The 22978-nt window shown below is 35.4% G+C and overlaps 2 protein-coding genes across 4 annotated transcripts; both read left to right on the plus strand.

The window, feature by feature from the left end:
• The first annotated feature begins 1321 nt into the window (after window positions 1–1321).
• LOC105638187 (WAT1-related protein At3g30340) lies at window positions 1322–3903 on the plus strand. Its single transcript, XM_012221948.3, has 6 exons — window positions 1322–1640; window positions 2147–2209; window positions 2362–2478; window positions 2727–3159; window positions 3407–3558; window positions 3658–3903. The coding sequence occupies exons 1-6, from the start codon at window positions 1447–1449 to the stop codon at window positions 3824–3826; spliced, it is 1128 nt and encodes a 375-aa protein (XP_012077338.1). The 5' UTR covers window positions 1322–1446; the 3' UTR covers window positions 3827–3903.
• A 2679-nt stretch (window positions 3904–6582) lies between these two features.
• On the plus strand, window positions 6583–22977 carry LOC105638189 (ephrin type-B receptor). Of its 3 annotated transcripts, none has more exons than XM_089724906.1 (22): window positions 6583–7654; window positions 8623–8738; window positions 9650–9858; window positions 11204–11323; window positions 11949–12077; window positions 12166–12291; window positions 13253–13308; window positions 13392–13488; window positions 13569–13686; window positions 13896–14105; window positions 14494–14830; window positions 16041–16134; window positions 16776–16884; window positions 17179–17450; window positions 17597–17724; window positions 17892–18126; window positions 20490–20678; window positions 20812–21083; window positions 21623–21839; window positions 21938–22180; window positions 22332–22420; window positions 22526–22977. In XM_089724906.1, the coding sequence occupies exons 1-22, from the start codon at window positions 6828–6830 to the stop codon at window positions 22671–22673; spliced, it is 4341 nt and encodes a 1446-aa protein (XP_089581032.1). In that variant the 5' UTR covers window positions 6583–6827; the 3' UTR covers window positions 22674–22977. The 3 variants fall into 3 exon arrangements, with proteins under 3 accessions (XP_089581032.1, XP_012077340.1, XP_089581031.1); XM_012221950.4 differs by having other exon boundaries at window positions 6584–7654; window positions 13389–13488; XM_089724905.1 differs by having other exon boundaries at window positions 6584–7654; window positions 13389–13488; window positions 21626–21839.
• Window position 22978: the final 1 nt, after the last annotated feature.

The raw sequence follows: 22978 nt of genomic DNA on the forward strand, positions 1-22978 counted from the left end.
TGCATAAAAGGTCATTCTAGCAACTATATGCCTTAAAAAATAGTATTATTTTTTGCTTTACACTGGTGAAGAAAGCAGGTGGGATCAACATTCAGCAACTTGCAATTGAAGGATAAATAGTACGATTGTACAAAGATTTTCAAATAAACGAATGGCAACGGCCATTCCAAAAAGTGGAAATTCGGAATAACAGAATCTGAATGTTTGCTTAAAATTTGGAAATTAAAAAAAAATAAAAATAAAAATAAAAGGCATGAACCTGATCAGACCTTACCCCAAAAAGCTCCAAGATGTAGACAGTTTTTTCAGTTTTGTCATTGCTAACGTAATTAAAGCATCTTTTTTCCCCGTTCTGCCTAACATTATCTCCATTTGCAGTTCTTAGCTTCTAAAACCTGCCACCCTAATTTTGCAATTCTTTCTAATTAGTATATATAGATTTTAAAATCAGGATCGAGTTTGCTTTCGCGAGTGATATAGTGGAGGACTTTTATTTCCTAAAAAGATAAATCATTATTAGATTTAGGAGAACTTACGGTTATTTAAAATAATAATTTTTACGCTAGTCATGCCCGAAGGCAAGCAAACAAAACTATCCATATGCTAAATTTTGCACTAGTCAATCAATATAGAAGCTCTTATTGTTAGTATTTGCATTCTGATTAATAACAGTTCTTTCTTCCTTAAAAAAAAAAAAGTATAATTTGACAAATTGAAGAAAATATAATGGTTAAATGGGGATTTTTTCACCACCCTTTCATCAGGTAGATTTGACACATTGTTCTTCCTTTCCAAATTGCTATTAATCATTCTGTTTCAAAGATGAAGCATTAGATGCTAATTTATATGTATATATATATAACATTTGTGCATATATAAGAGAAGGGCAAGGAAAAGAGTATCAAAATTTCTGACACCTCCACTCAAGAAAAGATGCCAGTAAGCTATATAAGGCAGGACTCATAACCAGAGGGCCTAAAAGCTTAACTTACATGAACAACCCACGTAGACAAAGCCCAGAAATAACAAATTTATACAGAGAAAAAAGAAAAGAAAAAAAGAAAAAACTCATGGCCAATAAGCACAACTTTTACATTGATGCTTCACTATTTTGTCAACCTGGCAAAAAATGATTCCAATATGATCTCAATTTGTTGGAAAGGATCAGTCAAAAAGAAGAGAATATATATTAAACTATTGTCAAAGTTGGTTGCTTAAAGCATTGATGTGATATCGAAAGAATTTAATCTTGCTTTGTTCCCACTTATTCTGGAGTCCATTTATTTAGTGGGTAATAGATGTTTGATTTCTCATTACACCAATGTGTTATATATAGCTAGCTATTTTTTCAAATCTAACGGTTTTTTATTTTTCTTTCCTCCTCTCCTGAGAGAATAGCTAGCTGTTGATCTTGCTGCTGCTGCCTGCTTGGTGAACTGAACTATAATGGCTGGTTTATTAAAGGGCTGTGATGAGTGGAAACCTTTCATTGCTATGTTAACAGTTGATTTTGCATTCTCTATTGTGAATATTCTTCTTGAGAAAGTTCTTAATGAAGGGATCAATCATTTGGTCCTTATCACCTATCGCCTTTCGATTTCCGCTGCTTTCTTAGGTCCCATCGGTTATTTCTGGGAAAGGTAGCAGCTTTTCTTTCTCTTTTCTATTTCTTTTTTTTTTTCCATAATAATTTCCTGGAGCTAGAGATTTTTTACCCTACCCAGTTTCATGGTTTATATAGTTAATTCTAGCATTTTTGAACCTCCAAGGATTAGTTTGAACCTAACAATTGAATATGAATCAGCTGAACCAAATGCTCTCTTCGTCAGTAAAGTCAACACTCGAGAAGTAACGGTTTTGAAATTTAAAAGTTTGCATTTTGAACCAATAATAAAATGTAAAAAATTAAATTTTTTTGTTGGTGTAACTTTTAACTCTCGAGCTTTAATCGAATCACCAATAATTGATTGATGAGTGTTAATATCCAACAACTAATCGCGGTCACTGAATCAAACTAGCCATGCCTCCATTTATAATTTATCTGTGATTTAGAAGTTGAAAGATTTTTCTCATTTAAACAGTTGCTATACACTTTATTTTCAGCTTTAGATTATATGTAGATCATATAAACCAAACTTGCTTGCAGGAATAGCAGATCGCAGCTCACATTTCGAATCTTGTGTTACCTCTTTCTCAGTGCAATTGTCGGGTTTGTATTATTAATCAATAATTAATTATATAGCTTAGTAGTTACTAATATAAGCTTTCCAACTTTTAATTAGTTCCTTTTTATCTGATTTTCAAGAATAGTTAAAAATATCATTAAAAAAAAAAGAAAAACTAACTAAAAATTTCTTGCAGGGCATCACTAACTCAATATTTCTTCCTTCTTGGTATTCAATACACATCTGCTACGTTTGCATGTGCCTTCGTCAACATGGTGCCTGTGATCACATTTATAACGGCATTGCCATTTGGGTAATGTGTGTATTTATATATTATACGTCTTGATAACATTTCAAGTATCGTCTTAACGTTAGACTATATCCGGTGAGTCGAAATGAACCGTAATGTAACATAATCAAAACTATTTATAATGCAAAATATTACTCTATACATACATTTGATTATCTTATGTTACGTTCCGTTATGACTTATCAGATATAGCTTTATTATACTTTTTAAATCATTTTTAATAAATTATTTGGTACATACATGCAATGCAGGATGGAGAGTGTAAATATAAAATCCAACAGTGGGAGAGCTAAAGTAGTTGGCACTCTGGTTTGTGTTGGAGGGGCTATGGTGCTGACTCTCTACAAAGGAATGCCTTTATTCACCCATTCACATTCACATTTACAAACAAGTTTAAAGCCACATCAAGCTATGGAACATATAAAGCTAGTGAGTTACAGGAAAAGAAAAGCTGAAAAATGGACAATTGGGTGTGTTGCTTTGGGTGCAGGAACCCTATTGTGGTCTTCTTGGTTCTTGCTTCAATCAAAAATTGGCAAGAGATATCCTTACCAGTATTCAAGCACTGCAATTATGTCATTCTTTGGTGCTATTCAATCTGCTGTTTTAGCCTTGTCTACCAGAAGGAATCTCTCTATTTGGCTTCTCAAAGGAAAAATACAAATCATAACTGTCTTGTATGCTGTATGTATTCCATTTTCACATTTTCAACTTTTAAGTTTTAACATTAATTTGTGAATTCATCATTTGAAAATGCAAAATTTTGATTTTTTTTTTTTTTTTTTTTTTTTTGTTATCGTTTAACAACCCGAATGGTAAATTTATAAATTTATTATAACAAGACATATTGTTCCAATAGATTATTTTATTATTGACGGAATACACAGCTAGAGTCTATTTAATAATTTGTCAATTTTTATGGTCCGTGTAGGGGACGGTAGGCTCGGGCTTGTGTTATGTAGGGATGGCTTGGTGTGTCAAGAAAAGGGGACCTGTATTCACTTCAGCATTTAGTCCCCTCGTTCAAATAATGGCAGCTTTGTTTGATATTACTATATTGCACGAGGAACTCCATTTTGGCAGGTGAGCTTCTCCTTCTTAGTTTATTAATTTTGACTCGGTAAATCTTTATAATACATTTCTCATGATTTTTGGCATTGGAAAAATGAATGACTACACCAGCTTATTAGGATCCATTATTGTAATCGTGGGGCTCTACATTCTGCTATGGGGTAAAAATAAAGAACTGCAGAATCATGCAACAAAAGTTGCTCAACAGGTTGAAGAGGTCAAAGAACAAGAGCTACAATTACAAGTTATTTCTGTCTCTTGTGATTCAAAATGTCCTTAATTATAGAAAATAAATAATAAGTTTCACTCGTTCCAAATTTGTAACCGATATAAATCAAATATATACTTTTCTTATTATCCATAGCTTATAAATAAATTTGTTTGCAAATATTTTATGGTTAATTATGTTCAATTTTAGAACCTCTCATTTATACATTTAAACTCTCAAATCAGCACGCATTAGAAGTAAATTGCGCCGACCATTGCACTAATTGATTAAGTTTAATGGTGAATAGTATTTGGTTTAACAATTATTTAGCACTTGAGTTTTTTTTTTTTTTTTTTAAAGGAAAAAAAAAAAAAAATCCGTTACGGCTTATTGTTATGTTATGTCCCATGATTATCCTTGGGCCATTGATTTGCATTAGAGTGAAGGGCCGAGGTAATGCGACACTGTCCTTGGACTCATTACTTTCCGAATGGGCCAAGGATAATAATACAACAGCTTTTCTCTAAGGCAAAAGATATTTTTTTCTAAAAAAAAAGAAAAAAAGGGGAAAGATATTGTAGCCTGAAAATTTTTTTAGAGCGAAGAAACTTCATCGCTAAGACAAATCCTTACCAAGAAATACATCCACTGCCGACCCCTAGCCAATAGAAATTTTTTAATTTACTATATAAATGGATGGATTTTTTTTTTTTTAACTTTATATCTCTTTTAATTAAATATTTTTAGCCTTTGACAGTGATGCTGAATCCTGCTCTACCAAGGATTCAGAAAATAATTTCACAATTGCTTATAGCGCTTGGTTGAAAGGTCAATAGCTTAAAATTACCATGCGCTGAATTATAATTAAATGCCTTAAAGTTAAAATTTGGATTAAACGCGTGTGTTCATTTTCCGTTTACTGATTCACAGTAGGGGCCATTTGACTTCAGAAACACGTGCGAACTAGCTAAGTGAGCACAAAACCCACCTAAGAAATAAACCACTCAAATAGTGTCTGCAGACTCATTTAAGGCAAATCTCATTACTCCGGTGAAACTATGATCTACTTCAATCATATTCATAATCCTACCACAGTTCCCTTGTTGGGGCCATTGCAGTGTTTCACGCAACCCTAAAGATCCAAGCAACCACCTTAGAAAGGAAAGAAACATGCAACTTTAGTTTTGACTTTTTGTTATTCAATATTTGAGATTTTTTTTTTTAAATGGGACGTGTAGTATTATTAATGAATTATTTATCACTGTCCGCGCGTTGAGTCAATCTAAAAGTAAGAATTCTCATTTTTTTATTTTTTTTCTAAAAATAAGCATTCAATTTTATCGCAGAATATTCATATATTATAAAAATTAAAAAAATGAAAGAGTTAATCTTTAAAAAAATTGACGAGAGAATTTTATTTTAACATGCATGTTAAATCGAGAATATTTGAATGTAATTAAAAAATATATATTTTACATTTCTGGTAAATATTATTATGTCAAACAAAATTTAGAATAATTTCACTAATAATATCTCATATACTCCTTATTTCATCTCACTTATCTAATAAAATGGAATTAATAGGGACCTAGGAGTTGTGTTGCATTTCTTTTATTCTCGAAAGTGCTTATAAATTTTGGGTGAATCATTTTATTTTGTTTTAAAGAATATATTTATAAATATGAATTATGATAAATAAATAATATTATAATAAAACATATTATGGAAAATGCATTTCATTTTATTTGAGATTTAAAAATACCAAGATTAGAAGCACAACGCAATCTTTATTTTTCTTACCGATGGAAAGTTGTCATGAATGAATCTTTTTACTTAATGTCACCAAAAAACAATACCAATTTTATATAAAAAATTATATTATATTTATTAATAATATATTAAAATAAACGAGTAGAAATAATATACAATACACTTTAAAAAAATAATTATAATTATCGATATTTAAGTAAGTTATTTTTAAAAATAAAGGCGTCTAGAGACTGAATTAATATTTAAGATAATTAAAAAGAGAAAAACGTAACAATTGAACGGAATTCGAAAGGAAGAATAATTAAAGTAATTTTTAATTTTTTATAAACATGGTCTAATGAGCGTATTTTAAAGGTAACTCCTTGTATCTCAAAACATATAAAAATTATATGTACGTACATTTTTCCACGTGTCAACTCCTCGTATTATCAAAGGTGAATGCTTCCCCAAATCAATCTAGAAAATGACTTAACCTCACCACCCGCAGAGTTGCCGCGTAACAAACATCCAACACTTACCATACGAGTCAAAACTTAGAAAAACAGCGTCCTTTGACTCCTTGCTGGCGCCATTTTAATCCAACAGGTGACAGATCTTAGATCCTAAGCGGGTGATGTTATCGCTACTCTTTCCTATTATGGATTGTGTTATGGGTTTAGCTCCTCCACGTTACGCGCCATTCCGCAAACACGTACTCCGTAACCGCGCGTAGAACAATTGCCACTCGGGGAAATTATCAACGTACCAATGCGAAAAGTGATACTGTCCAGGGTTAAGTTAAAACCCCTTTGAAGACGATTATCTTGTCCGTTTGATCTCGTTACCGAATTAGCAAGTGATTTAGACGCTCTTTGAATTAGCGTGGGATTTACTCAAATGTTACTAAATCAAGAACGCTCAAGTCTTCTCTATAATCTCCAAATGAAAGAATCCCATTGGCTCAAGCATTAGATAATCTAATTAATAATTGACACGAAAGTGAGCCCACGTGGACTCGACCGTTTCTACCAAATCCTCAACCTCAGCCAATAAAGTTCTCTCTCCTTTTCTGTCCTTGCCATCTGCTCTTATTTTCTCTCTCTATAGAGCACTTCCTTTCCTGTCGAAAAACTCAAATCTAATTGCAGAGACACCATTTCTAGGGTTTTCACTCCCATTCGATTTAATTCCTTCCCCATTTGCAAGAAATTTGAGAGAACTTACTGTTTCTTTATCTCTCTCATGGTTGTCTTAATGTTGATATTTATATGCTTCTATTTACAGAATCCTGACCTTCCATTCTAATGACTTTCATAACCAGTGAATGGCTCGATTTCACTCTTTCACTCTCTTCCATTTCGCCATTTTTGTAACCTATCTAATTACGAACCGTAACCTTGTTCTTTCTACTAGTAAGGAGGATTATTTCTCGATAATTGATTTCGATTCCAATCTATTTCATCAAGACTATTCTCCTCCGTCTCCACCGCCTCCGCCGCCGCATGCTCCGTCGGTATCTTGCACCGACGATCTCGGCGGCATAGGTTCGTTGGACACTACGTGTCAGATAATATCCGATGTGAACCTCACCGATGACGTGTATATACAAGGGAAGGGAAATTTTTACATCCATCCCGGGGTGAGTTTTAATTGTCCTTCTGCTGGTTGTTTTATAACCGTTAACATCACCGGAAATTTCACTTTGTCAATCAATGCATCGATTGTGACCGGAGGTTTTGAGCTCGTGGCTTATAATGCGAGCTTTCTCAATGGTTCGGCGGTGAACACGACGGGAATGGCTGGGAAACCTCCAGCGCAGACGAGTGGGACCCCTCAGGGAACAGAAGGAGCGGGAGGGGGGCATGGAGGGAGGGGTGCTTGTTGTTTAGTGGATCATGCGAAGCTGCCGGAGGATGTTTGGGGAGGGGACGCGTACTCCTGGTCGTCCTTGCAGAATCCCAGTAGTTATGGAAGCAAGGGAGGAAGTACAAGTAAGGAGGTGGATTATGGTGGACTAGGGGGTGGAATATTGAAGTTTACAATAATTGAGTATTTGCTAGTGGATGGCTACATATTGGCGGATGGAGGTTATGGGGGTCAAAAAGGAGGCGGTGGCTCTGGTGGCAGCATCCACTTAAAGGCCCATAAAATGTAAGTTTACTTTCTGACTGTGCTAGCTATTGTGAGTGAAGGAGTGTTTTATTAAGAATTTTGAATTCTGAAATGTTAATTTTTTTTTTTTTTTTTTTTTTTGCGAGAAATGGGATTTCGTAGTTTGTGATTTTTAAAACAACAAATGAAGATTAGTTAGTTAATGTGAAGCTAGTCAAAGTAATTTTAATGTAGTTTATTTGACCTTTATTATTTTGGAAAAATAAGCAATATGAAACTGTGGGAATGTAAGGTCTAGGATGATGAAATTGGAAATCTAGCATTTTATCGGAGGAAATGTGTTAAGAGTTTTGGGTTGCATAAACTCTAAATAGCAGATGGGAATTGCTCTGGATTCTTGATTAGAAATTATAGTATGGGATCAATGTTATATGAAGGGGGAAATATTCTTTCGATCAATGTCCTCATAAGACCTCAAAGTATTTTTCTGATTGTAGTCACTATCTAAAGTTAGGTTATTGGTGAAAGACTTGTCATTTTTTTTTTTTTTTTTTTGTTATAAAAGAACCTTTTTTTTAAGGTTATATACAGCCATAACCTTTTTCCTCATGACTGTATCTATCCATGCTTCTCTCTAAGAGGTTGGTCAAGTAAAGTTGCAACTTCTAGTAATCAAGTTCGTATTAGCTGTTCTTCTTTATTTTGATTTTATTTGGTTTATAAAGATGCATTGCAATATCCATGAAAATAATTTCTGTAATTTGTGAGAACAACATTCTAATTTCTTTGATTTGGTTCAGTATCCTATGCTGGTAGTAATTCTTTATTTTAGCTAATTTGAAATTCTGGTTAGCAGTTATCTCATAGCATTGCTTCATTTCGAAGTGAAATGCTGGTTTCTGAACCTTGTTTATTCTCTGTCTCCCCTTTCATTTCTGGTAATGATATTACCATTATACATGCCTTATTGTTTCTATAATCTGTCTCTCTCTGTCTGTGAAGAGCAGGATTGGAAGTGGCAGAATAAGTGCTTGTGGGGGAAGTGGTTTTGCTGGTGGTGGCGGTGGAAGAGTTGCAGTTGACATTTTCAGTAGGCATGATGACCCTCAAATTTTTGTGCATGGTGAGACTTGATGTATTTTCTGGCTTCATTTAGCTTTCTACTTTAGAAAATTCCTGGTTTTTCTATCAGCCTTGTTTTTAATGCATGACTACATTTGGCTATTTCAAACCACTGCATGTTGTTTTCAAGCATATGTTGATATTTATATTCATCTGGGGTTTTCTTTGACGTATGTTTATTTATAGATGAAAAGGCGATAGCTTGGAATGATATTTCCTCCCGAAAAAAGTACCCCTAAATGATATCTCATTGACTGTCTTGTGGATTTTGGATAATCTGTTAGTTTCCCAGTCTGCCGATATCATGTTTTGACTTGGTGAGGGAGGGCTGGGCTATGGTAGATTAATGGCCAGCATAAAATTATTGGTTGCTATGAAAGTCGATCTGTTCCTGCAGTAGATATTCAAGAGGATATTAATCCTAGGATCCTGTCATTTTCATCTTGATGATAATGGTCACCACTATTTACATTGTGTTATTACCTCCAATATTAGCAGCTAGTCTATATTATTGTTCTTTTATATTCGTACCTGTTTGCATCCTTAAATATTTTATATCATCCCAATATTATCTTCTAGATCTTGTGGAATAGGCATCAGATTCATTCTGTTTAAAGATTCTTGAAATTTTGTGTGTGTTTCTAGATCATGTATTTCTAGATCATATTTTTTACCTGGACTTATTTTTTTGCTTGGCATTGTGGGTAAGCATGTACTGAAACATGGGTGCTCGTCAGGTATCTCTTTTCTATTATATATTATATGTAATTATTTGGGCTTATCATTTATATGTATCTAATATCTATGTGTATGTCAGTGTATATACAAACATATCTTCTATATTTTTATGTGTGTTTAATTTGTACGATTTTATGGAGCACTGAAGTATGCATGTCTACTATTATGTTTCAGGAGGAAATAGTCTTGGCTGTCCAGAAAATGCAGGTGGTGCTGGGACTTTGTATGATGCTGTTCCCCGGAGCCTTATTGTTAGCAATCACAATATGTCAACAGATACTGAGACCCTTCTTTTGGACTTTCCTAACCAGCCCCTTTGGACAAATGTCTATGTCCGAAATCTTGCCAGGGCAACTGTACCCTTGCTTTGGAGTCGTGTTCAGGTTTCTGATATTTTAATTGTTAATTTATTTTCCCTATATTTGGTAGCTTGCTTTCTAGAGAAAACAAATAGAGTACACAAAATTTATAAAATTTTTTGGCTAAGATGGCCATTGCTAATGTTATGTTGTGAAGATATATGAATTCTTTCTATTTGCATAATGTAAATGGGAAAATCTGTATCCTTAGCAAGTTGCAACATTGGCAATTCAAGAAAAGAGGAAGTTGAAATGACACAAAGGTGCCGAGAGTCTGGGATTGAATGTTTATATATGGTGGATACACTGATACATGAATTTGCAGCTTATGTTTGAATCTGGTAATGGACATATGTTCATACCATCACAAATAAAAGGTGCAGTGAGGAGGCACAATTATCTGTAATTACTTTTATGTGTTTTGGAGGTATTTTTTAACATTATCCTGAATATATTTGGGTAAATTGTTAAACCTCCTTGAGCTTTGGCCTAGTATACATGTTTGTTCTTGGACTCTATACCTTGGTCCTTGATGTAGAAGACAACATTTTTTTTCTATTGCACTGAACTTCTTATATTTTTCACCGATCTAATTGCCAAAAAAGCCCAAACATTTTCATAAGGTTACCATTGTGTCCAAACCTTTCAAAATATATTATTTTACCCTAGCCTTTAAAATTTGTCCTAGTAGTCCTATCACTTGTCTCCTAATTCAATCTAAGCATAATTCTTCATCAATCTCTTCTGAATTGCAAAAGATAATATTTGATTTTCAATAAAGTGATTTTGATCAAATGGGTACAGTTGCAACAAATCCTTTAAAGTTTAGGATAAAGTAATATGTGCTGAAAGGTTTGGGTATATTGCAATTTTTCAGAGAAGGTTTGGGTTTCTTTGGTCATTAGCCCTTTCCAGAGAAGGTTTCAGTTTTTAGTCCTGAAACTTTTAAAGTTCAATCACAATCTACTCTCAACATCTTACTCTTTTCTGTAGTGATAGTGTGACTAAGATAGCCAATTTCAAAATAATGTGAATGGAAGTATTTATTTTGCCAAAAGCTCAGGGTAGTTTTATAGTAATTTACCTTTCTGCTGACTGTTTATTTGGACTCCTCTTCCTAAGATGAACTTATTCTGAGATGTTTTTTCCTTGGGGACCTTTTGTGTTATCCCTTTCCATTTGAGTGCATCTGAGATGATTTGCTCATTTGTGTACCATTTAGTGGGGGGAATTTTCTCCTTATATATCCTCTTCTGTTTTTTCATTTATTGAGTATCTTCTTTTGGCCAAAATCCTCTGTTCAGACATGTGCCAAGTACTTAATTGCGAGTATGATTTTATTGTGACCTAATCCTCATTTCATATGTAGGTCCAAGGACAGATAAGTCTATTGTGTGGTGGAGTGCTGAGCTTTGGTCTAGCTCATTATGCTTCATCTGAGTTTGAGTTATTGGCAGAGGAGCTGTTAATGAGTGACTCTGTAATCAAGGTGAGCAATTGTCCTTTACCTGTGGCCTGATGATCTGTCACATCTTTGCTTGAAATCCTTGCATTTGTTATTGTACTTTTTAGGCAGAGTGAAAAAGCTTCTATCTCTGACAAATTCCAGAAGATTTCATCTCTTTTCAACATTGTACTACTTATCATGAAACTTGACCATTATTATTTCGTTGGTGTGTACTTATTAAATTGACCATGGGACTTGACCATTATTAGTTTTGTGGTGTGAGGTTACAGATCATATGTAATTCTTTGTATGCAGAAATGATTGTGCCTATGCATGGAAGCACACGTATATTAGTGTATATCTAAGTTTTCAATGGTTAAATATGCTCAAACACCTTAATATTGCGTTTATATTCTTTTTGGAGGGAGTGTTGCTGTTAACTTTGTGGTCTTGCTTGATTTCTTCTTTTGAATTGTTGCCACCCTAAAAATATTTATTACTAGTAGTTGAGCTGTTAAATATTATCTCCATATTCGTAAGATTGTTATGTGTGCTTATTTTCATTGCCTTTCATGCGGTTTACAAACCTCACATCATAATGCTTCTTATATTGTCCATTTGTGATATGATCATGATGTGTATGGCCACTCTGTTCATTACACCTCAGGTATATGGGGCTTTACGCATGACTGTAAAAATTTTCTTAATGTGGAATTCCAAAATGATCATAGATGGTGGTGAAGATGCAAGTGTTGCAACTTCTTGGCTTGAGGCTAGTAATTTAATTGTTCTCAAGGTACTTCTCTACCTGTCCTTGTGTTATCTTCTTTGTTATGTTGCTTATATTGCATTTTTGTGTGACTCCTCATTTTTCTGTTAAACAGGAATCATCTGTCATACAATCTAATGCAAATCTGGGAGTTCATGGACAGGGGTTGTTGAATTTGTCAGGACCTGGTGATTCAATCGAAGCTCAACGACTGGTTCTATCACTATTTTATAATATTCATGTAAGTCATGGTTGTATAATATAATGATGGCTCACGAGTTTTTCATCCACTTGAAGTAACTAAAAATTTGGTATTGAAGTAAAACTATTGTTGAATTATCAATACTACTTTGGTATCTACTTTTTTTCTTTTCTTTTTCTTTTTTTTTTTTCCTATCCACATAGTTTTGTGGATTCATACAACTTTTTGTTTTTCCTTGTTTGCATGTATGTTCTATGGTAGTTTGATCTCTCGTACCTTTTGTACTTTGGATTTAAATAGCCATTTTCTTTCTGCCTGCTTAACTGGGCTGATATAGAAAGTTTGCAAATTTTATCAAATATTTTATTAATATTTAATAGTTGCGGTACATCAGAGTAATATTGGAATTTTTTAAATTTTGTCAAATATTTTATAGACATTTAATGCTTGTGGTACACCAGAGTTATATAGTGTTGAAGTACGTGTTTATACGTACTTGCTAAATGCCTTAATAACAGTCCCCTGCTTCTGTCATTGGATGTCGTGAAATTATTGTCCATTCTCGATAGGCAGAAGTAAAGAGTTTTGGTTCCTTTTCCAAAAATTTTTATTGTGTTTAGTGCGTGGTAAAGGTGAAAACTGTTGAGGCAAGTATCAGGTTAGCTAAGGATATGATCAGGTTAGTTAATGATGTGATTGAAATTTGATGTGTGGTATTGGTTGGTGAATGCACATATGCTATCATTTATCTCTTCTCCTGGTAGGTTTTAGACCAGGAGATCTTCATGGTGCAATGTTTCTTGACCATCCTGGTGATGTGTAGGGTGGTCTATGATTTATTTTGTTAAGATCCATGCACTTGATGAGGATTCAGTTCGAAAGAAAAAAAAAAAAATTTAATGGAGGTTGTTGAATGTTGTTCATTGATTCCGGAGCAGTAATAGTAAGGTTATATTTCTCACCTTGAATCTCTAATTATTTATTTCTAATTTGTGTGCAGGTTGGACCTGGATCTGTTTTGCGTGGTCCTCTGAAGAATGCAACAAATGATGCTGTGTAAGTTGATTTTGTTGGATCTTCTTTTATGCTTCATCTTGTACTCGCATCTTGAAAATTGTGTGTTTTTGCTTATGTAGTAGACCAAGGCTCCATTGTGAACGTGAAGATTGCCCCCTTGAACTACTTCATCCTCCTGAAGATTGCAACGTGAACTCATCTTTGTCTTTTACCCTTCAGGTGATCATTGAGCAGAGTTATCTTTTGCACTGTTTGAAATTTACTTATTTCAGTTTATTTAACTGTATCGTTTACATCAGATTTGCCGAGTGGAGGATATCACCGTTGAAGGGCTTATAAAAGGATCTGTTGTGCACTTCCATCGTGCAAGGACTGTATCTGTTCCGTCTTCTGGAACAATTAGTGCATCTGGGATGGGTATGTTCTACAAGACTCCTTTTATGGTCATTTCTTATTGACATCTCTCTTTCTCTTTCCATGCTTGCACCTACAGATGTTTATTCTCCTGCTGATGGCTTAAACCAAGAGATATTTAGAATCCATATGTTGTCTTTAGATATGTTTCATATCGTTGTAAGTCATGGTTTAGATGAAATTTAAGAAGTAACATATTTCTATTCACGCAGGCTGCACAGGCGGTGTGGGGAGAGGTCAGGTTTTAGAATATAGTATTGGCAGTGGTGGCGGCCATGGGGGTAAAGGTGGGCGTGGATGTCACAATGGTAGCTGTGTTGACGGTGGGATTGCATATGGAAATGCAGAGTTGCCTTGTGAACTTGGTAGTGGAAGTGGGGATGAAAAGTCAGCAAATTCGACTGCAGGCGGTGGCATCATAGGTAATTTTATCTTATGTCTCAATTTACTAAATAGTTTCTAGCTCTCTTTTCCTTATGTTCGGGATAAATTGTTGCAATACAGCTTCGAAATCTCTCTCTCTCTCTCTCTCTCTCTCTCTCACACACACACACACACGCACATGCACTATTATGACATTTGGCAATGATTATCTGCATAAGATACAGGGATTAGTCTATTTATCCAGGATGCAAGTATGACTTGGATCTGTTTCTTTCACTGGCATCTTGATAATTGATCCCTTTGCAAGCTTGACCTTGGTTTATTTATCTAATTGCATGTTGAGAAAACTGCATATGTTTGTGTCATATTTTAACTGTGAGCTGATGACTTGTTTCACTTGCTTTGTTATTCCATGTATATGAGCAGTAATGGGCTCAGCGGAACATCCTTTGTCAAGTTTGTCTGTTGAAGGATCAGTGAGAGCTGATGGGGAAAGTTTTGAAGATATTGTCAAGCAAGGGGATTTCACTGTTATGAATCACACCAGAGGAGGTCCTGGGGGTGGTTCTGGAGGAACTATTCTTTTGTTTTTGCATACACTAGATCTTGCTGAGTCTGCTGTTGTTTCAAGTGGTGGGGGCTATGGAAGCCTAAATGGGAGTGGTGGAGGGGGCGGTGGAAGGATTCACTTCCACTGGTCAGACATTCCTACTGGAGATGTTTACCAGCCCATTGCTAGTGTAAAAGGAAGCATCCAAACTAGGTTTGTATTCATCTAAATACTTGATATCCTGATGGTTATCATGATAAGTTCTGTCTGGTTTCAAATTTTCCATCATTAGTATCCCTGTTTTCTAAATGAATTAAATAGCTCATTTAGCAGACTTTATTACGTTGTGATTAATAAAAAAAAGTTCATTCTAAACGATATGACCTTCAATTGTAGATGTGTTGAATGTGTTTTCTGGTGGATAGAGAGAGTTCCTGGGAATTTTGATATGCTAGGCAAGATTATGCTCTGCAATCTGTATAGCTCATCTATTCTAATAGTATATACCATGTTATTTTTGGTTTTCATTTATCTATATGTTTTTTTGTCTTCAAAGGCTGTGAAATGAGAGGATAAATTGAGAACCTGACTGGTAATCTCAGTAATACTCGTGTGACCTTGAATCTCAATCGAGTCTCCTCAATTTTACTTGATTCAGGGCTATGCTTATAAAAGCACTAATGCTGCTAAATGTCACATCATCCTAGTTCTATCTCTTATTTGTTTCACTTTTACAACTTGGATGTGCGTCCCTTAAGGCTTAATACATTTTGGTGAAAAAGGAGTGAATGTTAGAAATGTTTTGATTTGATGAATTAATGAAGATCTAAGAAAGATTGAAAGGGAAGTTGAAAATAGAGAACTAAGTAGTCAAAGAGATGAGTATTTTGAATTCTGGAGATTTAGCATCTGTGAACTCAAAATGAGAGACTGAGGAATTTTGATGGAGACAGTTATTCTAATGCCACCTTGGCACATTAGGAATGCATGCCAGTATCAGTGGTAGAATGGTTTTAGCATATGATCCCCATAGATGCGGAGGGGGTGAGCGGGTATGTTTGTCTAACCTAGGTGAGACTGCTGCATAGTGCTTTTGCCTTCATAATTCTTTTGAACACATTAGTATTAAGAGAGTGTGCAGTCTTCTTTAGTGATGCTGCATCAATTGAATTATGTTTCAGGCAGACAATGTGGAAACAATGGATTGCTGGAGTTTTGTCTCTTTCAAAAAACTGAAAGTAGAATATTTTATGATCTCCTTGCATTTGGTGCTTGCCAATAGTACATTCCTGTTATTGAATGATATGTTTGAATGAATAGAACCTGTTTCTTGTTCTTCCTTGGTAAGGCTCATTTCATTTGTTCTGGTGAAAATGGCTTATATTTGTAATCCATTATTTTTTTGTTATTGTTGATGTTACAGGGGAGGAATAGGTAGAGGTGAGGGTCAAGCTGGAGAAAATGGGACACTGACTGGGAAAGCATGCCCAAAAGGGCTGTATGGAGTATTTTGCCAGGTAGTGTTGCATTTTCTTGGCTTTCTTTTTAAAGGTGTTTCTGACAATGTGTTATCTTGGAATTATATGCATCCGATCGAGGACTTTAAACTTTTCCATCATTGACTGGATTAAGGCTGAGCAAAGAATGTGATATTTTATTACTGTGATTTTTGTATTTTTTTTTCCCCTTTCTGTGGTGCTGAAAATATGAGTTCTGGCTTACACTTCATTCATCTTTTTCTGTTGGAAATGTGGAATAAGAAATAAGATGGACAAAGAAATATCACTATTTATTATTTGACGTTAATAATTCTTTTTTTTTTGCATGAGACCCCATGGACATGGGCCTAGGTTATATAGGTAACAATAGCCTCCTCTCTGTAATATCAGCTAACTACAAATTAACTAGATAATAACTCTCCTTATCCCTCATGGAGATGCTGGCCTTGAGAATTAGTCCTAGGGTTGAATATTTGCAATCCTCAAAACTTTAGACAATTAATAGCTTAGCCAATAGCTAGATTGGGAGCAAATTTCATAATATCATTTGATGGTGATAGCTGATGGCATTTTTACTGCAATTCAGTGGGTTCTGTGATGCTATTTAGACTTCTTGGAGTTTATATTTTCTTCTTATTATTATTTATTGGCTTCTTCAGGAATGTCCAGCTGGCACATATAAGAATGTTACTGGATCTGATAGAGCTCTTTGCCATCCTTGCCCTGCCAGTTACCTTCCCCACCGTGCTGTTTATGTTGCTGTCAGAGGTATTATGACCTAAGTGATCAACAATTCTTCTAAAAGTGCTCTTTATATGGAAAGAATATGCTTAGATACCACAAACTAGCATTTACATGGGGTGCGTACTGAAGAAATAGATAATGTATACTCAAAAAGTTGAATTTTCTGAGAGGGACAGACAATCTAGGAGGGAGAAGTGCACACACCCATGATGCACAAATGAAATATGCATGGGCACAAGCATAAATGTGCCTCTAATACTAATATGGGACAAGTCCTTGCAAATTAGCCATTGATCCTCATTTTGTCCTCTTAAACAGGTGGTATTGCTGAAATGCCATGTCCTTACAAATGCGTCTCAGACAGATTTCATATGCCACATTGTTACACAGCCCTTGAAGAGTTGATTTACACATTTGGTGGGCCATGGCTATTTTGTCTGCTTCTCCTGGCTCTTCTCATCCTCTTAGCCCTGGTGCTTAGTGTTGCCCGGATGAAATTTATTGGAGTTGATGAATTGCCAGGCCCAGCTCCCACTCAGCATGGCTCTCAAATCGATCACTCTTTCCCATTCCTCGAATCTTTAAATGAGGTTTCATTCAATGCTTTGACATACTGATTTCTGAAATTTTGGAAATTGCTTTAAAACCTGCCCTTTAAATCGTCCGTTTGGTACTCACCACATGGGGAGGATAGTGCTTTTGTCTGTGTATGTTGATGAGTTGCATTCCACTTCAGGTTTTGGAAACAAATAGAGCTGAGGAGTCTCAAAGTCATGTGCACAGAATGTATTTTATGGGTCCAAATACTTTTAGTCAACCTTGGCATCTTCCACATACTCCACCTGAGCAAATAAAAGAGATAGTGTAAGTTACATGCTTTTTTTTTTTTTTTTTTTTTTTTTTTTTGTTTCTTCAGTTGTATGTCTATCATCAGTGGTATGTCATCTTCTATTTAGGCTTTATGGATTTCGATAACATCTATCATTTCAAGCTGGTATGTTTTGTTGTTCATTTTATCTTTTTTTTGGCAGATATGAGGGTGCATACAATACATTTGTAGATGAGATCAATGCTTTAACTGCTTATCAATGGTGGGAGGGTGCCATGTACAGCATTCTTTCTGTTCTGTCATATCCCCTAGCATGGTCATGGCAGCAATGGCGCCGGCGAATCAAATTGCAAAGATTGCGCGAGTTTGTTCGATCAGAATATGATCATGCTTGCTTACGCTCTTGTCGTTCACGGGCACTTTATGAAGGACTCAAGGTTTGTATTTTTAGCATTTGGTCTGTTTGGTTATATGATGTTATAAATAATTGGAACATGATTGTCCCTTTCCTACTCAGACTTCTTATATGCTAAGTAATAAACTCTCATGACTGTCTAATTTAGGTTGGTATAGCTACTTTTACATTTTTTGTTGTTTACTCTTCAAGGTGTAATAAGACAATTACTTCTGCATGATGAGAGATAAAATCTTATATTCTATTGTGTGTTTTGGTATTTGGGTATTTTCTTTCATCTCAATGCAACTAAGTTAAACCTTAATTTTATTGCTTGTGGCTGGCTATTCATCTGCTGTTTTTCTTCTTCTTCTCTTTTGCATTGTAAGTGTCTACAGCCATAATAGCAGTGAGCTATAGGGCTAGCTATCTTCAGCCCTGCCATGGCCAAAGTTATGTTCTGTGTGTCTACTTGTCAATTTCATTCTATTTCCCTTTCTTCACTCCTTCCTCTCCAATTTGCGCTCCATTTAATGATTTTAATATCTATGACATGAATCCTTTTTGCCTAACACATCTGTTAAGGATTAGTTGTAAATAGAGTTCTATTAGGAGTTAGATTCCTAATTAGTTTATGATTTGTATTCCTAAATAGCTAGGTAGCATAGGAATTCCTTATATATAGACCTATGTAATCGATTGATAAGATACAAGAAATACAATTACAATATAATCTCTCAACATGGTATCAGAGCCTTCCACTCAAAAAAAAAAAAAAAAAAAAAAAAAAAAAAGGAAATTTCCCAAAACTTCCCTTATGAGAAGCCACTGCCACCCTAGGATATTCTCAAGCCGCCAATCAGCGACTCCCGAGAATCCGGTCGCCGGATTCCAAGCGAATGGCCACCACTCGCCACCTCTTTCTTCCTGCTCTGGTTCACGCGCTGGCGCATGTCCAATGGTCTTTTTCACTCCAGTTCCTCTCTCCGACGTTGGCTTGAAGAGAGACGTGCAACCCAGTGAGTTGCATCGTCATTCTTGGGCTTATTCAATAGGTTTGTTTGCTGCGATTCTATTGCAGTTGTGTCGGGCAGTCCTCTGCTAATGTTGTTGCTTTAATTTGCTGAGGAAACATATTTTTCCTTTGCTGTGACAATTAGGTAATTTTCGGTGATTTTCTAGTGATTCCTTTTTGCATTAGGGTTTAGTATTGCACATTTGCTGCAGTTACAGGTATTCTGCTTTTGAACCTTCTCCTTTGTCAAGAGTAGTGCAACCCCAGTGAGTTGCATTGTGTTCTTGGCCTTCAGTGGTGTGCTCTGTTTGCCAGATTTTCCTTTGCTGCGTTTCTGAATATCTGCGCTACTGGGCTTCCTCTTTGAGGCATTGATTATGGAAGCTTGAAACAGCCTTGTGAGTTGTTTTCTGGTTCAGTGAGATTTGTTCCGACAACCTAAGTGTGTTGTCCTAATTCTGCTACTACTATTTGGTTTGGGATTCTATATTTGCTATAATGAAGTGGGTACAGTTGCTGAGTATGGTATTGTGCTTTGCTGAAAGTAGTAGTTTGTAACAAGTTAGAGCATGATTAATATCTATGCTCCAACTTGAGGGGGAGTGTTAAGGATTAGTTGTAAATAGAGTTCTATTAGGAGTTAGATTCCTAATTAGTTTATGATTTGTATTCCTAAATAGCTAGGTAGCATAGGAATTCCTTATATATAGACCTATGTAATCGATTGATGAGATACAAGAAATACAATTACAATATAATCTCTCAACAACATCCATGACTTGATCTCAACTTGTCAACTGTTTCAGTAGTACAAGGTAAATACTGTTATGTGTGCAGAATATTGGCCAATAGCTCTTGGATATCCTAGTACTATTCATTTTGGTTTCTGTATGCTTTGTTTGGTGATTGCTTTTGAAATTACTTGTTCGAAGGTAGTTTCCATATATTAGTGAGGGTAAAATTCTTTTGAGAAAAGTGAAGTTGATATTTGGCGTGCCTTTTTTGTCATTGTTGATGATATGTCAAAATTATGAGATTCTTGGTACTGCATATTCGGCACTGAACTGAAACTATTAAATGAATGGTCATGATATGGCTTTTTAAACCTAAATTTGATGATTCTGCTTCTTACTTTCTGCTTTCTGTTCAGTATACCCTAATATTTCATTGCCTAACATCTCAGTTTCCAGTTGCTTGACCAATATAATTGCTATTCACAAAATAAGAATGTTTTGTGTGGATGGGATTTGAAACTTTAGCAATTAAGATTGTAAGCTATCATTTTATGGATTTCTCTCCGGAAATTAAGAACTTTGATGCGTGTAAAGACTAATGTTAAGAACATCAATATGGCCTTTGAGCTTCAAATTTCTTTTCCTTTGTTACTGCAGGTAGCTGCAACTCCTGACTTAATGCTTGCATATCTCGACTTCTTCCTTGGTGGGGACGAAAAGAGAACAGATCTTCCTCCTCGCTTACATCAAAGGTTTCCAATGTCTATAATATTTGGAGGTGATGGAAGTTACATGGCTCCTTTCTCAATTCAAAGTGATAATATTCTTACTAGCCTTATGGGCCAGGTTTGTTTTCTTGCTCCCAGAAAATTGTGTTCCATCCTTGTTTCAAGTTCAAAGTTCAGACAGAAATGTTTGCCTTCACCATCTTCTTTGTTGTAGCTCCGTAATATTCATTGATCATTTTTCTGGCTTGTAGATGGTCCCTCCTACCACTTGGTATCGTATGGTAGCCGGTTTGAATGCACAGCTGCGCCTAGTTCGCCGTGGGCGGTTACGTGTAACATTTCGGTCTGTCATTAGATGGCTTGAAACTCATGGTAATCCTGCTTTGAGAATCCATGGGATAAGGGTTGATCTTGCATGGTTTCAGGCCACAGCTTCTGGTTATTGCCAATATGGACTTTTGGTTTACAGCACCGAAGAAGAAACTATTGAAAGTACTGATGGTGCCAAACAAAATGACGAACGGTAATGGTTTTTCACACACTCGAATTTAGAACCATTTGATCTAATTAGGGTCCATGTTTTTTACCTCTAACCAGTCAGTGTCAGTAGCTGTGGATCTGCTTTGATACCATGTGTTAAAGAGTGTGACATTGTAGTTTTATATCTGAGCTCTCTTACTTCTGCATTTCATTAGCTTGTTGATTATCTCAAAAATATATGTTTGCAAGTTTTTGCACCGTGGTACAAGCGCGAGTTGCATTTTTGGAAGCCGATGCAGGATACATCTAGATGTGTAAGGTAAAAAATGAAAATTTATGCAGACAGGAAGAGAAGCATTAACTTGCAGGATTGCGGATGGATATACAACTGCATACATATTAAAATTAATGCTTATAGCATAGGACTCTGGTGAGACCTCAGCAAATGCTAGTGATGAACAGATCTAGTGCTTGTGGATTTGTACTTGATGCTTACTCATACAAGCATGCGTGTGTTACATGGAGACATACTTTTGATGCTAATTTAAATTTGACATGGTTTTCCTCTAACCTTATGTATAGCAGTTTGAAGATTGCTTACAGAGGAAATCCATCTGGTCGTTTGGGAGCAGATGCACTCTCAAGCCAAGCCCCCAGAAGCAGTGAAAATTATGTAAGGCGGAAAAAGAGTTATGGGGCGAGTTTAGATACTAACAGTTTACATATGCTTGAAGAGAAGAGAGATATATTTTGTCTTCTCTCTTTCATAATTCATAATACTAAACCTGTTGGCCACCAGGTAGCACTTGAATAAATACGAGTTTTTTACTAATTTATTTCGTAGTTCAAGTTTACTATTGATATAAGAATCTGATACACGTTATTTTCTTAATGTAGGATCTTGTTGGTTTGGTCATATCAATGCTACTACTAGGAGATTTTAGCTTAGTGTTGCTTACTTTGCTCCAATTGTATTCAATTTCATTGGTAGATGTCTTTCTGGTTTTGTTTATTTTACCTCTCGGTATTCTTCTGCCATTTCCTGCTGGAATCAATGCTTTATTTAGTCATGGGCCAAGACGTTCTGCTGGCCTTGCTCGTATCTACGCATTGTGGAATATTACGTCCTTGATTAATGTTGTAAGTCGCCATTTTTATCCCTTTTAGACTGCTTTATTCATTTGTCATACTGGTAACTGATTAAATATTTTTGCTTGCTTGGATGGCAGAAAATTGTTATCTGTTTATTGTCTTTTTTGTCCGTTAATCCATTCCCATAACTTTCTGCCAGATTGTTGCATTTATTTGTGGATATATTCATTATCACAATCAATCTTCCTCGAGTAAAAAGTTCCCGTTTCAGCCATGGAGTATTAGCATGTGAGTTTGTTCTTTTGCTTCTGGGAGATTCAGTAAATTGAAAAGTTCGGTTTTGGGAATAATGAAGTAGATGGGCTCCTATTTAAGTAACTGATTTTGGTGCAGGGACGAAAGCGAATGGTGGATGTTTCCAGCTGGACTGGTTCTGTGTAAGATTTTACAATCGCAACTTGTTAATTGGCATGTTGCAAATTTGGAGATTCAAGACCGATCACTGTACAGTAATGATTTTGATCTCTTCTGGCAGTCATGATAAAATGTCAAAGGCATTCCACATTGAGGAGCTTCTTCTTTTGTTCTTGTTTTGTATGTTTTTTCGGAGTACTAGAGAAATGGTTGACATAGAAGTAGAAATAGGAATTAGGGGCAAAAAAAAAAAAAAAAAAAGGAAAAAGAAAAAAGGAAGAAAGATAAAATAGAGTGAGAGCATTCATTTCTTTTGAACAATGTGCAGTCAGGATTTTTTAACTCCTGTATTCCTTTTGCCGTATAATGCCAATGTAAATATCAAGGGGGTTAACACCCAATCGAAATAGAGATCCATTCCAGTTTGAGCAT

The sequence above is a fragment of the Jatropha curcas genome, chromosome 8 (genome assembly GCF_041381405.1).
Source record: "Jatropha curcas cultivar XTBG-Jc1 chromosome 8, XTBG_Jcur_1.0, whole genome shotgun sequence".
Taxonomy (NCBI): Eukaryota; Viridiplantae; Streptophyta; class Magnoliopsida; order Malpighiales; family Euphorbiaceae; genus Jatropha; species Jatropha curcas.

Coding starts and splice junctions, on each gene's coding strand:
- LOC105638189 (XM_012221950.4), top strand. CDS start 6,828: ATGGCTCGATTTCACTCTTTCACTCTCTTCCATTTCGCCATTTTTGTA. Junction 12,292..13,252: donor CACTATTTTATAATATTCAT/GTAAGTCATGGT, acceptor ATTTGTGTGCAG/GTTGGACCTGGATCTGTTTT. Junction 16,135..16,775: donor TGTATGGAGTATTTTGCCAG/GTAGTGTTGCAT, acceptor TGGCTTCTTCAG/GAATGTCCAGCTGGCACATA.
- LOC105638187 (XM_012221948.3), top strand. CDS start 1,447: ATGGCTGGTTTATTAAAGGGCTGTGATGAGTGGAAACCTTTCATTGCT. Junction 2,210..2,361: donor TTTCTCAGTGCAATTGTCGG/GTTTGTATTATT, acceptor AATTTCTTGCAG/GGCATCACTAACTCAATATT. Junction 2,479..2,726: donor ATAACGGCATTGCCATTTGG/GTAATGTGTGTA, acceptor CATGCAATGCAG/GATGGAGAGTGTAAATATAA.